General features: G+C 41.6%; 2 protein-coding genes across 3 annotated transcripts in view; both read left to right on the forward strand.

Annotated features, from left to right (window-relative positions):
* adamts10 (ADAM metallopeptidase with thrombospondin type 1 motif, 10) overlaps positions 1 to 8330 on the forward strand; it is a 46933-nt gene extending 38603 nt beyond the window's left edge. Inside the window, exons 20-26 of the mRNA XM_019875334.1 lie at positions 381 to 544; positions 630 to 756; positions 1786 to 1915; positions 2017 to 2221; positions 4316 to 4492; positions 5420 to 5585; positions 7125 to 8330. Coding sequence (XP_019730893.1) covers positions 381 to 544; positions 630 to 756; positions 1786 to 1915; positions 2017 to 2221; positions 4316 to 4492; positions 5420 to 5585; positions 7125 to 7234 — 1079 coding nt within the window. The 3' untranslated portion in view covers positions 7235 to 8330. The remainder of the gene's footprint in view (positions 1 to 380; positions 545 to 629; positions 757 to 1785; positions 1916 to 2016; positions 2222 to 4315; positions 4493 to 5419; positions 5586 to 7124) is intronic.
* Positions 8331 to 10768: 2438 nt separating this feature from the next.
* The window catches only part of myo1f (myosin IF), a 21026-nt gene continuing 17758 nt past the window's right edge, over positions 10769 to 14036 (forward strand). The window contains exons 1-4 of one of the 2 annotated variants that reach the window (XM_019875333.1): positions 10769 to 10964; positions 12703 to 12831; positions 13156 to 13245; positions 13330 to 13424. In XM_019875333.1, coding sequence (XP_019730892.1) covers positions 10962 to 10964; positions 12703 to 12831; positions 13156 to 13245; positions 13330 to 13424 — 317 coding nt within the window. In that variant the 5' untranslated portion in view covers positions 10769 to 10961. The remainder of the gene's footprint in view (positions 10965 to 12702; positions 12832 to 13155; positions 13246 to 13329; positions 13425 to 14036) is intronic. The other variant, XM_019875332.1, reaches the window with a different exon arrangement.

Below are 14036 nucleotides of genomic sequence, written 5' to 3' on the forward strand. Positions count from 1 at the left end.
TTGGGCCTGTGCCCAGGACCCCCAACGGGGGGCAAAAAAAAAAAAAAAAAAGGTCTCTCCTTTGCAGCCATAGTAGCTACTACGGTATAACATTCTCAAAACTGTTATTGTGAAATGAAACAGGTAAAATTTTACAAAACGTAAAATACAGAATATTTTACGTTTACAGGCCATTTATTGATTGATTAATTAATCAATTATGAGTTGTGCCTTCATACATGTTTCCTGTTTTCCCATGGATAGCAATGGCCCCAAAACATTTATACTACCATGAACCGGTCCCTGATGGAAAAAGATCGGGGACACAATATTAGCCCCAGGAGGCTCAACTTATGTGACACATTTCATTTCCTTGTACTTCTCTCTCTTCTGTCCTGCAGTGCTAAAGAGTAAAAGCGATCAATTCTTCCTCAATGGGAAGCTGGCTACTGACACACCACACAGGTTTGATGTTGCTGGAACAACTTTCCACTACAGGCGACCCGCTGATGGGCCAGAAACACTTGAGGCTCTTGGACCAATAAATATGACCCTTATTGTCATGGTAAAAAGAAAACCTGTCCACGAGATATTTGTTTATTATTTGTAGAAGATGGCAAAAGTGGATGTTATTTCAAATCTGCGTGCAGGTGATGGTCCATGAGGAGAACCTTGGAATCCACTATCGTTTTAATCCCCCTATCAACCGGGAACGACTGAATGGTTTTGCCTGGTACCACACATCTTGGTCACACTGCTCTGCTCTCTGTGCTGGAGGTAGACACGCGCCTTACAACAACTTGATGTCTCACAGGCTTAAGTCTAACGCTGTTTGTTGGAAAATTATTCACTTAATGAAGCACCCTTACATGGGCAAGTGACGCCTTGGGGACGATTTGTTTTGATTGACTTTTGTTCATTACGTACAGTATCTCTTAATGTTATTCTTGGCTGATGTTAGAAAACTCAGTTTTAAGCTGTCACCTGGCTTCTAAAAGTTTGCAGATACATCAAGGAAATTATGTGTATCACTGGCGAACATTGTGGTATTAGGTCAGTGGCACACATACAGGTGCATCGCGATACATTAGAATGTTGTCGATTATCACTTATTTTATCAGTTCAATTCAAAAATGAAACTTATGTTAGTTAGATTCACTGCACAAAATCAGATATTTAATGATCTTTTACAATCGTTTTGATGATTACCGCTTACGACAGAGCTGCCACTTGTTCCATACCACGCATTTTTTATTTGTCCTCCGTGAAGTATTTTTCCTATATGTCAATCCGTCTAAAACGGTTCAGCACAGTAGGAGCTTTTCATTGGTTGAAATTAACTATCGAAGTAAATGAAGGTTTCTACGAATGTGTCTTGTTGATTAATTTATTAAGCATTCACAATTTCTGTTAATGTCCTGTGACATAACAGATGTCCAAGAAGTGACCCTTGCGGGACATCAAATGACATGTGACTTACCAGCTAAAACAAAGCAAAAGCCTCGGTATAACTAATGTTGATGTTGTAGCGAGAATTGTTTGGCAGGAACACATCCGTTGCAGGAAAAAGCAGCAGAAGGAAAACAGTTTATACATGATAGTTGCCAAAAGAATGCAGGGGAAACTTGTATCCTTATCTCCAGGGACAAGGGTGAGCACAGGCCTTTAAACTAATTTTGGCCTTTTAATAATATAAGGCCGATAATACATCACACGTTGCCACTACTGTGAAAGTGACTTATATCTTAAGCTGCATACACACTCATGCTGAATGTTTCTCCATGCTTGAATTGCCTCGTCATTTAGGTGAGCAGATCCAGCAGGTGGTGTGTCGGAAACTATCAGATCACGCCATTGTTTACAACCACTTCTGCGATAAGAAGCACAAACCCAAAGAGAGGCGCAGATTCTGCAATACTGAGCCGTGTTCCCCAACGTGAGTGTTGGGACATCTTTTTTTTCCCCGTTGCACGTGCTGTTGTTGTACGATTATGTCAGCAGAGTTTTGATTTAAATAAGCGCTGTTTTCTTGGCCAGCTGGTGGACAGGATTGTGGTCGGAGTGCAGTCACAGCTGTAATGGCGGTCTGAGGACACGTGAGGTTTTATGCAAAAGGAGGATTTCTACATCAGAGGAGAAGATCCTAGATGACTCCGCCTGTCCCCCTTCACGCCCCTCGTTCACTGAACCCTGCAACAACCACAGCTGCCCTCCCGAATGGATGGCCCTGAACTGGTCAGAGGTAGGCAGAAGGATTTGCTCCCGCCATTGGTATACAGTATTCCCCAGGTTGCTGAGTTCAGGTCAACTCATGAACTCTGGGGCGGCAGCAATTGGTAATGGAAATGGACAGCACAAAATAATGTGGCACAGATTACAGTTAGACGGCTTTAGTTTTCCTCTTAGTAATTGACCACATACAGATGAATGTTTCATTATACCCGTTTTTGTTTGAATCATCCATCCCTCCGCTATTCTTATGTGGGTCTTGAGCGAGATGGGGCCTAGCCTAGCTGACTTTAGGCGAGGGGCGGAGTACAACCTGGACCAACCGCCAACTAATTGCAAGGCACCATTCACACTCATATTCACACCCTTGGATAATTTAGAACTTGGATCATTCACGGGTTAATTTTTACTCTGTAGTGTCCTCTGAGCACACTTGTTCAGACATTTCGGTAAATTCCTGGCTTCCAAACTTGTTCACAGTTTGACGAAGACCCTTTTCTGATGGCCAATTTGGATGAACACAGTCCAACTCCAACTCCTTTCTCACAGTTTTCCTCAAGGAAGGGAATCAGCGGGTAGACCTACTCAATGTTCCCCTTTAAGTCCGTATCGCGCTGAGCGGTGAATGTTTGTGTTTGCGAGGGTAGCGGATATTGGATTTTTCATCAGGGCTCATCTAGGTTCTTTTAAGGTCGCAGACACTTGCTGTCCTATTTGTTTTGTTTTTTTTCAGTCTCCGGTGGGACTGTGGGCGTTCCCTCATGACCCGCACTTGACGTTAATCTTGCCTCATTACAAGCTGCCTTTAAAACCCACACTTCACCAACAAATGGTCGTCGGATTATTGGCCTTGCTCATGACTCTTTCTCCAAGTGTTGAAATCTCTAGACGTTCATTTGTTCTTGCCGCATATTTGTCTCGCCACGTTTTTGCATTGTTCGTAGTAAGTCTTTGTTTCATTCTTAGTCGCGGTCTGTATTATATGCCTTCTGGGTTTTCTTGTCTTCTCATGACAAGCAATTTCCGTCTACTTTTGCAAGCGTTTTTGGTTTTTCTCGTTTTCCTGGTTATTGTAACCATTGCAATTTGTTGTACATTGTCGGTCTTGCGGGTTTTCTTTTGTAAATAAACCTTTTTGTGCAAAGTTGTCTACATTTGTGGGATCCACCCCTATCTGGATTAATCCGGAAACCTAATACTCGCCAGACGTTCGCCAACCGGTTCAATACTCAGCCACGTTAATACGGTTGGCGGATGTCTGGCGAACATCCTGTAAACGTTTGCGACCATGAACGAACCCTGACAAGAAATCATTTGCTACCTTTGCATACACTTGCAAAAGGTCACCCCTCAGTGGGTACAGGCTTTAGGAAAATGGACAGGTGTCCCAAAAAGAGTTCTTGTTGTTTGGGATTTTTCATTTTAGTTTTAATTTCATTGTGACTTTTCATTTTTGAAGATCAGTTAGTTTTAATTAGTTTTTAGGGTGGGCTTGTTAATTTTTATTAGTTTTATTTGGGGGTGAGGGGGTGTATATACTTCAATTCTAACCCTACTTCTCACTCCTAAAATGTTTTTCCTAAAATACAGTTTGCATCAACAAACTTCCAATGTTCATTCTTATCTGTAAATTAACCTGTTTAGGAAAGTGCCCAGCTAGGTTTCTAATTCGCCGTTTTGCTGAGGCATGTTAAACTATACCCTTTTGTGTCCCTTGGTGATGATGATGATGCATGTTTGCTGGTCCAATCCTGTTGACTATCTCTGTTACATTTTTTTCTGTTCCCTGCATTATGACTACAACATGACAAGCAGATGACCAACCTCATTAAACAAAGCGTGATAGTTGCACAATTTTTTAAATGCCGTTTGACGTGGTGTGGATTTTCTCTGACGTCTTTTGCAAGAAAAGTAAAGCGCATGCAAGCGAAATAACTATATCCAGCTGATTTACTGAAACTGAGCAGGCTTTAGTTTTTTTGTACAGCTACTGCCCTCTTTTGAGTGGACAAAGCTGTGTTGCTCGTGACCGCAGTGAACCCCGTGTTCTTTTTTTTTTTTTTCCCCTTGTTCGCTCTCCCTTTATCCTCATTTGCTCCGCCTGCAGTGTACACCCAGCTGTGGTCCTGGCTACAGACACCGAGTGGTTTTGTGCAAGAGTGGGGAGAGTAGAGACGCCCTGCCAGATGCCAAGTGCCCCAAGCATGGCAGACCCACCTCTCGAGTGCGATGTAACCTAAAGCGATGCCCTCCGCCGCAGTGGGTGATGGGCCCTTGGGGAGAGGTAAGCCTGTTACCATATATGACATGAATGGGCACCTTAAATGCTGGAGGGGCCCATAGTTTTTCATCAGTGCTTCTGGGGGTCCACATAGTAACCAGATGTAAAACAAAAATGTTTAAGACCAAGTGTTAGTGGAACTAAGTCATGTCTGCCATCTTGTGGTGGTTGGTGATATTACAACTTGAAACTGCATTCAACCCCTGCATAGTTGCGTTTCATTTTTGCAGTTTTTTTATTATGTCATGCATGCGCCCCCCCAGTTGCTCATCCCTAAACTACTATTGAGATTCCATGTCATCCAAAAAAAAATCTCACCCACCAAAAGACCCTCACATATAACCAAAAAAACTCACATTTACCAAGAAAGCTGTTTAGAAAACCAAAAACTTATCACACTCAGCAAAAAAACCTCACTTCCTCTCAAAAAACCTCTCACTCACACATACCTCCCCCCAAAATCAAAACAACTTATCCTATTTACCAATAACCGCTTTACTAAAACAATAATCCTCACATAGAGAAAGAGAAAAGCCATTTTTCTGAATGAGAGTTGAATATTGTGCATTTGAAAGTAAGCTCAAAACTGTTAACGGACGCTGTCTCAAATCTCAAATGCTGATTGGCTTTGTCATCCAATGAGCACCTCCCTCGATCTGTTGCAACTGTCACAGTGGCAACACACAGGAAACGTGTCTTTTAGTGTATGTAAGAGGTTAAGTGAAATGTTTGTGATGTTTTTGGGTGATTGTTTTTGAGAGTTGGAGTTTTGTTTTTTTTTATGTATGTACAGTATGCAGGAGGTAGATGTTATTTTTGCCCTACAGTATGTCGCCTCATAAAAGTCTGCAACTTATCTATACTCCATCTTTCAAAAAGCGGTGTTACTGTGAGCACGAGTTGGCATGCAAGTATGTTTTTGTCTCGCAGTGTTCTGCCAAGTGTGGGCTGGGTCAGGAGATGCGATCCGTGCAGTGTCTGACCCACACCCGCATGCCATCCAACGAGTGTCTGGAACATCTGAAACCCGCCTCCATGCAGCAGTGCAAGAGCAAATGTGACCTCATTATGCCCATCAGTACAGACAATCCTGAAGGTGAGTGGTCAAAGTGAAGACAAGCCAGTTCAGAGAGATAACAGCCTAATACATTCTCATCTGCGGAGGCACGTCACTCTCAAGGCCAGGCCAAGCCTTTTAAAGCCAAACACATACAAAGTCGTAGATGATACAGTGTAAAATGTGAAGATGCCAACCCCAAATGGACAAAACTGAAACCTGCACCTCACATGCATATTTTGTACAGTGAAACTCTTCTACAACGAAATCATGTTTGCAGCAAGAAATCTTTCACAACAGGGGGTTTTTCACTGTAGCAAATTTGATCTCAGATGTAAACACACACACACACACACACACACACACAAACGTATGTGTACACGCACACTCAAACGTACGTGTACTATTTATTTTTATTCCAATAGTGCATAAGTATGAGCATACACTTATTTGACACTTCATATAGTCAGTGTAGAAAGAAAAAAAGGAGAAAGAAATTGCGAAATTTACGATCAGCATTCACTTTCACTTACATCAATTTCTTGGATAATGTCTTTTATTTTGCTTCCTCCGTCTTTCATTTTGATCACTTTTACACTCTCTTCCAGCGTCAGAGCTCTTCTTGTCTTAGCTGCTTGACATCCAAAGGTCCGTTTTGGAGCCATTTTAGCAATACAACGTTCTTGCTGCGTCTGAAACTAACAATAACAAATACTTCCTGGACTACTGCGCATGTGTAAACCAGTGTGGTGGTTGCTGTTGGATTAGACTTCGTTGTAGTGAATCTCGCCGCGAGGCAAGAGCAGAGAAAAAGATTTCGCATAATGCAACAGGGTTTTTTTTCATTGTATGGGGGGCAGGAAAGTGGGAATGATGTTAATGCGTGTAGATTTTTTCACACTAGGGGGTATTTTCGCCCATGTAGGTTTCGTTGTAGAGGAGTTTCACTGTACTAGCAATGTTGAGGAATAATGCGTACATGAGTTTTATTGGTTTCTCGAGTAATGGACGCGATATTTTGGAAAATATTAGAATCACAAAATATTCGATAGCTGCAGCCCTTATTGATCCATCCATTTTCTATTCCGCTTATCCTCATGAGGGTCGCGGGCGTGCACTGGAGCCGATCGCAGCTGTCTTCGAGCAGTAGGCGGGGGACACCGTGAACTGGTTGCCAGCCAATCGCAGGGCACAAGTAGGCAAACAACCATTTGCGCTCACAATCACACCCCGGGACAATTTAGAGTGCATGTTTTTGGAATGTGGGAGGAAACCGGAGTACCCAGAGAAAACGATTGCAGACACGAGGAAAACATGCAAACTCCACACAGGAAGGCCCTAGCCAGAATCGAACTCTCCTGTTTTCGTAGACAGGCGCCCATTCGTTCGCCATGAAGATGCATCTTCATTTTGATGCCCGGTAAGGATGCAGACTAGCATCTCTCCAACAACTAGCTGCAACTTATTTTGCCTGGTCTGGGCCTCAGAGTGTAACAATATTCTGGGGTTTCAAGTCTGATAAGTAAGTAAAACAAAGATGTTGTCATTCTAAAACTATTTTATGTGTCGCCCCTGCAGAGTGCAAAGATGTGAACACTGTGGCCTACTGCCCCCTAGTGCTCAGGTTCAAGTTCTGCAGCCGGCCTTATTTTAGACAGATGTGCTGCAAGACATGCCAAGGACACTGATCTGGACTGGTGAACCTCACAACACACAGACACACTCACACACTCACAAAATGAGCCTTGCGGCAGCAACCTGGGAAGGCAAAGCTTTGATGCTGCAAGACACCCATGGTGGTTTAACAGTTCTGAGGGACTTCTTTGCAGCCAGAGGCCATGAAAGAGCAGATCCCTCCCAAGCAGCCTGAGCTGAGTTCTACATTCCACTGGCGGAAAGGCTGCTGCAACCTGTCCTCTGTTGTAATATTTTTGGTGCTACTTCTGCAGCCGCTTGTTGGCTACAGGACAGGTTTCGGTGTTTTGAGGGCCACTTTGTGTTTGCTTTGGCTTCGATGTAAAGAGGCCCTATTTTTGTTCAGCAATATGTTTAAATATCCACTTTGTTAAGAAAAGGAGCCCCCATGAAAAAGGAATATCGTACATTCTAGAAGGTTTTGTCTAAGTTACCTGAAAGATGTTACTTGACCACAGTGTTTCTGTTTTTTTTTCTTGCTAATAGTGTCATCCATTCACAGCACTTGTACAGTATGCAATTATATTTGTTTTGACATCTTTTGAAATACTGACTGCAGAGAACCTGTGTTATTCATCTTGCGCTCCACATCTTTTTGTTTTTGTTCTCAGTTCTCAAAAATAGCTTCCTGCTGCACAGGACAGAAAGCCACATTTTTAGCAGTAGCAACTTCGATTTTATGGGATGCAAATTTGTGTTGCAACTGTAGGGTATGGCAGCTTTCAATGAAATCTCCAAAAGTAAAGAAGCCCGATCCTATGCTGGGACTCACTATTTTTATCACATTAAACACCTTACTCGACAGTCTAAGTAACTTTAAATATAAGTGGAAATTCAGTGTCAGAGTAAGAGAGCCGTTGTGACTCATTGTCTAATTATACACTGTCTACTCTGTGGGTTCACCACATGATTAATAATAATCATTCAAACCGGTGAGAAGACTTCTTCCGTATATGATGGAAAAGTATTTAGGATGTACACGATACAGAAAAAGTCATATGACAAAAGTAACACTGGTCAACAAAGATTTACAACTATTTTTAATCATAGATGCAAGTAAAGGTTTAGCAGTGATTTTTTATTTTTTTTGCACTGATTCCGAATCTACTCTAGCTTATTTCTCTCGCACATCAGGTTTTGACCCATCCATCCATTTTCTGATCCGCTCATCCTCATAAGGGTCGCAGGCGTACTGGAGCCTATTCCAGCTGTCTTCGGGCAGTAGGTGGGATACAACTTGAACTGGTTGCCAGCCAATTGCAGGGCACACATGGACAAATAACATTTCACACTCACAATTACACCAAGGAACAATTTAGAATGTTCCATGAAGGTTCCATGCATGCTTTTGGACTGCAGGCACACGTAGAACATGCAAACTCCACACAGGAAAGCCATAAGCAACTCTGCTTTATTCAGCCCCGTGAACAAACACACGAGACAGCTGGGGAGTGTTTCTGTCCGTCGTCAGCAAAATGGGTGTCTGTCATTGACGGACTGAGAGGTCCGTTGGTACTTTATCCCGTCAGTGACGGATGAAAACCCACTTCCCTAAGTGCTTAGTTCAGGGGTGTCAAACTCATTTTTGTCATGGGCCACATTATAGTTATCGGTTCCCTTGGAAGGCCGTAATGACTGTAAGGAGGTATAGCAGAAGTCAAGCAGAATGGTTTATTCAACTATAGTTTCAGTTAATGTAATGAGGATTTTGGTAGCAAGAAAACTTACAATAGTGCTCTTATATACTACATACAAGGATTTGAAATTTTGGTACAAATGATAGCAAGCATCATAGCAGTCAACATGTTTGATTTGTTTTCGCGGGCCACATCAAAAGATGTGTCGGGCCAGATCTGGCCCCCGGGCCTTGAGTTTGACACCTCTGGCTTAGTCCATCCTTTATTTTTTGTATCCTGTCATTTGTCACTCATCAGAAAAACAGGCATAAGTCCGTTCATCACTGACGGGCTTAAGTCAGTACTGGCGGAATGCCCACCTCTGGTAATATATTCGCTAATATTTGTCAATTAAGGGTGAGGGTCAGCAACAGGTGGAATGTTTTTCGGAAACATCGTAGCTATAAATGACAACGCATGGTAAAATTTGTATTTCGCAAAATTTCATTGGTCAAAATTAAGACCAAAAAAAAAAAAAAAAAAAATCTCCAAATCGCTATGTGCTAGAAACAAAAGTAAAGACATTTTTGGATTAGCATAAAAAATACATTAAGGGACAAATTAAGCCTTCTCTGATTAAAATTTGCCATTGACGAGTTTCATTAAACCAGATCTTTTAGTTGTATGTTACAGTAATGATGTATTGTTCCAAAATCTTGTCTATGTACCCCAGTCTCTTTGTCCATATAGTGTGATGTTGCAACTTGGTGGCCCAAACACACACCCACGCACACACTTGGAGCTTCCTCAGTGCTTCTAATAACTATTTCCAAACTGTTATTAGTGGTACTGTGTTTACAGACATGGTTTTTTTTTTCTTGTCATCTGTGTGTCATTTTTGGAAATGCTGCTAAGAAATCGATGACCATCTATGACAGCATCACACTGCTTTGTATCTGTGACCTTGACAGACTGCAGCTCTGCATTCATATTGCTTTTCTTTATCATGGTGCTTTCCTTTGGAAGGGTGCTATTAATTCATTGCTATCATATGCAAGTTATCATTTTCTCCACATTAATCATATATTGACAAATCCCTCCCCATCCAACCAGAAAATATACATGAACATACACTTTGAAGTTGAAGAATGTCTCTGATTAGTCGCTTCTTAAAATACCAATCTGCCCTGTCCATTGTTTTGAAAAGGAAATATTAAAATGATTAAACATGGTACAATGTTGAATGAAAATGAGCTGCCTGTGCTACAATTTGGTACATTATTAAATGTCATTATTTATAAATGATGTGTCTTCACTTGAACAGATGTGGCTTAGTACAATATTATGTTCACACACAATTTCATTTGTCACCTAATTCAGTTTCCCCCCCAAAAATCATCTTCCCTTTTTGTGTGAATCATACATCCATATGCATTTCAAAAAACAAAAAACAAAAAAAACAACCTCAGAGATCCAGTTGGAAGAGCTCTCTGAGAAAATCCCCTGAACACCCTGAGCAAATTCTGATTTGGGGCCCCCGTCACACCACTGCATTGCCACCTGCTCAGTGTTGCGTTAGTGCGTTGATTTTGATGTTCACGTCACCTCACTCACTCACTGCCAGACAGCCCCACTCTGAGTACCTGCATCCTTTCATGTGATCTTTGGACGCGGTGCGCTCCGATGCCACAAACAACATGACGTAATCATAGCCTGGGTTGAGCTGGCTGCGCCATCATTTCACAAGATTCAAAGATAAGTACACCTCCTGGACTGGTTATTTTTGCAGGCTGCTAGTTAGCGCATCGCAGTGTTAGGCCCATGAATTGCTGTGTGGCAGAAATGGAGAAGTCCTAACTTTCGCTCGTGTGGTAAGTGTGTGCAATTTTGTGTGCGTGTCACCCCCGAGCAGTTCTTGTTTCACATACAGCTTCTGTGACTGTATGAGGAACAAGTTTTAAAAGCTCCACTGGATGTCTTGTAGACGGAAGGCGCCTCTGACCTTTCTTGTTCCGTGATGGCCATCTGATCGTTTTCAACCCGATTACACTCACCGGAGAGTGTGCACCTGGCTGAAGCAAGAAAGGAGAAGCCCACTGAGACGATGGTACTGTGCCTCACTTTGTTTTCATCAGAGCTTCCTCCTTTTGATCCACTTCTGCGCTCATTGACAATGATTCCGGGGATAAAGTTGTTTTTCTGACAACCCAAGTTTTGAGTGATTGGTAGCTTGAGTAAAGCTGTGCGGTCAGTTTCCTCTTTTGGAGAATTTAATAATTCTCCAGAGGGTTGGCTTTGTGCTGGTCGAATATACTGGTTGCGTGTCATTTGGAATCCAACTTACAGTCAAATTTGATTCGCCTCTGAAATTCGACATGGAAGGTTTGAAATGAACATGCCGCATGGAGAGATGAAGGACATTTGTGTTTCTTAAAGCCGTATAGCTCCTCCCTGCATGGCATATGTCCTGATCTTGAGCAGTGTTTCACAACTTGTATTTGGCCAAGGCATCCATTTTACATCACACAAAATAGTTACCAAGAGAAATAAACACTCAAATAATGATGATGTCGTCTCACTTTACTAACAAATTACTCTTCTGAAATCTAGACTTTTGAAATATGTTGCATGAAGGGCAACAGGTGGAGACATTTTTTTGGGGTGGTGGGGGGGGGTGGATTATCTTCTGGCTTCAGCTACGTGCAATCACATTTAATTGCTGTGCCATTATTTTAGTTAGTTTTTTTTTTTTTCAACATTTTCTCCAGCACCCCTCATCATCTCCCACGGCACCCTAGTTGGGAATCACTGTCAACATTCCCAACACCGCACCTTAAATTCACTCCGAATTACTGCATACAGTGTCTAATTTTTCTGCGGTATATCTTTTCTAATTTTGCTGCTACTTCATACCACCATTTTTCTTCAGGAACCTTCAGTAACTAACCGAAGTGTTACAATACGTTATGTATGCCTGAATGTGCAGGAGATATCACAATCGCTTTGGTGATTTGGGCTTTGTGCACAAAGTTGCACACTGAGATGTAGGAAGTCAGTATGTAGAAAATTTCAGCCAAGTGTTACAGGAAACTGCAATGAGGTGTCAAGGGGGAAGTGGCAGACGGGGGCTTATAAAGTAGTTTCTGGCACAGCACCGCCTCATACTCACGTCTTCACACAGCGTCCATACAATATATTTTTTTATGACAGGACTGTTTCTATTAAACAAATGAAAACAACAGCGAGGGGTGACAAATTATGCCGATGAATGCGACTTGAATATGTAAAAGGATGTCTATAGGCATCATTAACAACTGCATATGTCTCAAAATACTGTATATTATGTCTAAATGCTTCAACGTTGAAGGAAAATGTGAGGTTCATACAGTGATCTCGACAGAAACTCAAACAGAAAAACTGCAGAGTGTACAGTGTTTGAGGTCGTTTTTCGCAGTTATTTACCCGTGTCATACAGGAAATTGATGATACATTTTTGAAGCGTCAAAAACCCTCAAGTGGGATGTCTCATTTAACATACAAAGGCTGTAGAATGGCATTCCTATTTAAAACTTAATTGAAGCATTTTAATGTTGTAAAAACACATGTCACATGTTGACCTGCTGTACTTTTTGGACAAAGAAGTCTTGCCTTTTTACTCTCTTTAGTATGCGAGCCTGGAAGCATAAATGTTATCTTTCGCCATCCAAATAAAATTCCTCATATAATGGAAATATGAAATAAATGGTATCCTTTCCATTTTTTGGGGTGGGGTGGGGGATGGTGGGGCGAATCTGAATGTTAAAAGATCTGTCTTGATGTTTGCGTCTGTGTATTCCATGGCTCAGGCAAAGTATCACTGGCAGAGTCAAAATGTGAAGCAAAGCGGAGTGGACGACATGGTCCTGTTGTCCAAGATCACCGAGGACGCCATTGTGGAAAACCTCAAGAAACGATACATGGATGATTACATTTTTGTATCCTTTATCTACTTCCTGATTCTTTCATTGTTGTTTTTATTCATGTATCCTATGAAAGTGAATCACTCGCAGTTAAGACTGTGAGTGAATATGATGTCATCCACAAAAGGATGGATTATTATTACTGTACTGTAATAAAAATATCCGTCCATCCATTTTCTACACGGCTTGTCATCATGAGGGTCGGAAGTGAGTTGAAACCTATCCCAATTAGATTCGATGGGGAGGAGAGGTACAGTACAGACCGGATGGGTCGCCAGTCAAACGCAGGGCATACATGAACAAACAACAATCCAGAAGCTTCTTAATGATGCTGCACAGACTTACATTGGTCCCGTGTTGATCTCCGTCAACCCATTCAAACAGATGCCATATTTCTCCGACAGAGAAATTGAACTCTACCAAGGAGCAGTGAGTTGGCTTCTTTTATCTTTTGTCACGAGCAATATTGTGTTTTGCAACCCTGAACTTGCTATCGTTCTTGTGTGTGCTTAGGCCCAGTATGAGAATCCACCCCACATCTACGCCTTGACTGACAACATGTACAGAAACATGATGATCGAAGGAGAAAATCAATGTGTTATTATCAGGTGACCGCCACATGTTTATGTCAAGCTTTTTTCACTTTGTATGTTTTTGTATGTGTGTGTGTGGGTTATACCCAGACACAGTGGCGGGCCGTGCATTTCAACCTTAGGCCTTCAGTGACGTCACATACATGAACACAATACTGTACAGGCTCGTCAAGCAGCACTTAATTTCAGGAGCATTTAAAACCATCAAGTATGCATTCACAATTAAGAGCAGGAAACTAAATTTACAGATAGTCAAAAATAAAAAGATGATTTAAAAATACGAAATAAAATGCCACCCAAATTACGCTGTGTGATCTTAAACAAGTCTGTCCAATAAATTGCGCAATGTCGCAGTTTCATATAAGACACCAACCAAACAATAACAAAACAAACTATTCTTTGAAAATAAACAGATCGTTTGCATTTTGAAAATCGGCGATACAACAGCAAATAACTGAAAATGTTGAGCAGCTGAGATTGAACGAACTTTCGTGCACGAAGGTGACTACAATGCGCCATTATAAATTGCAGGTGAGCAGATTTATTTGATACATTTTTGTATCTTTGTCATTTTATTTCGTTACCATGAATTTAATACTAACGAAATAAAATGACAAAAAGAAATGT

The sequence above is a fragment of the Hippocampus comes genome, unplaced genomic scaffold (assembly GCF_001891065.2).
Source record: "Hippocampus comes isolate QL1 unplaced genomic scaffold, H_comes_QL1_v1.1 scaffold132, whole genome shotgun sequence".
NCBI lineage: Eukaryota > Metazoa > Chordata > Actinopteri > Syngnathiformes > Syngnathidae > Hippocampus > Hippocampus comes.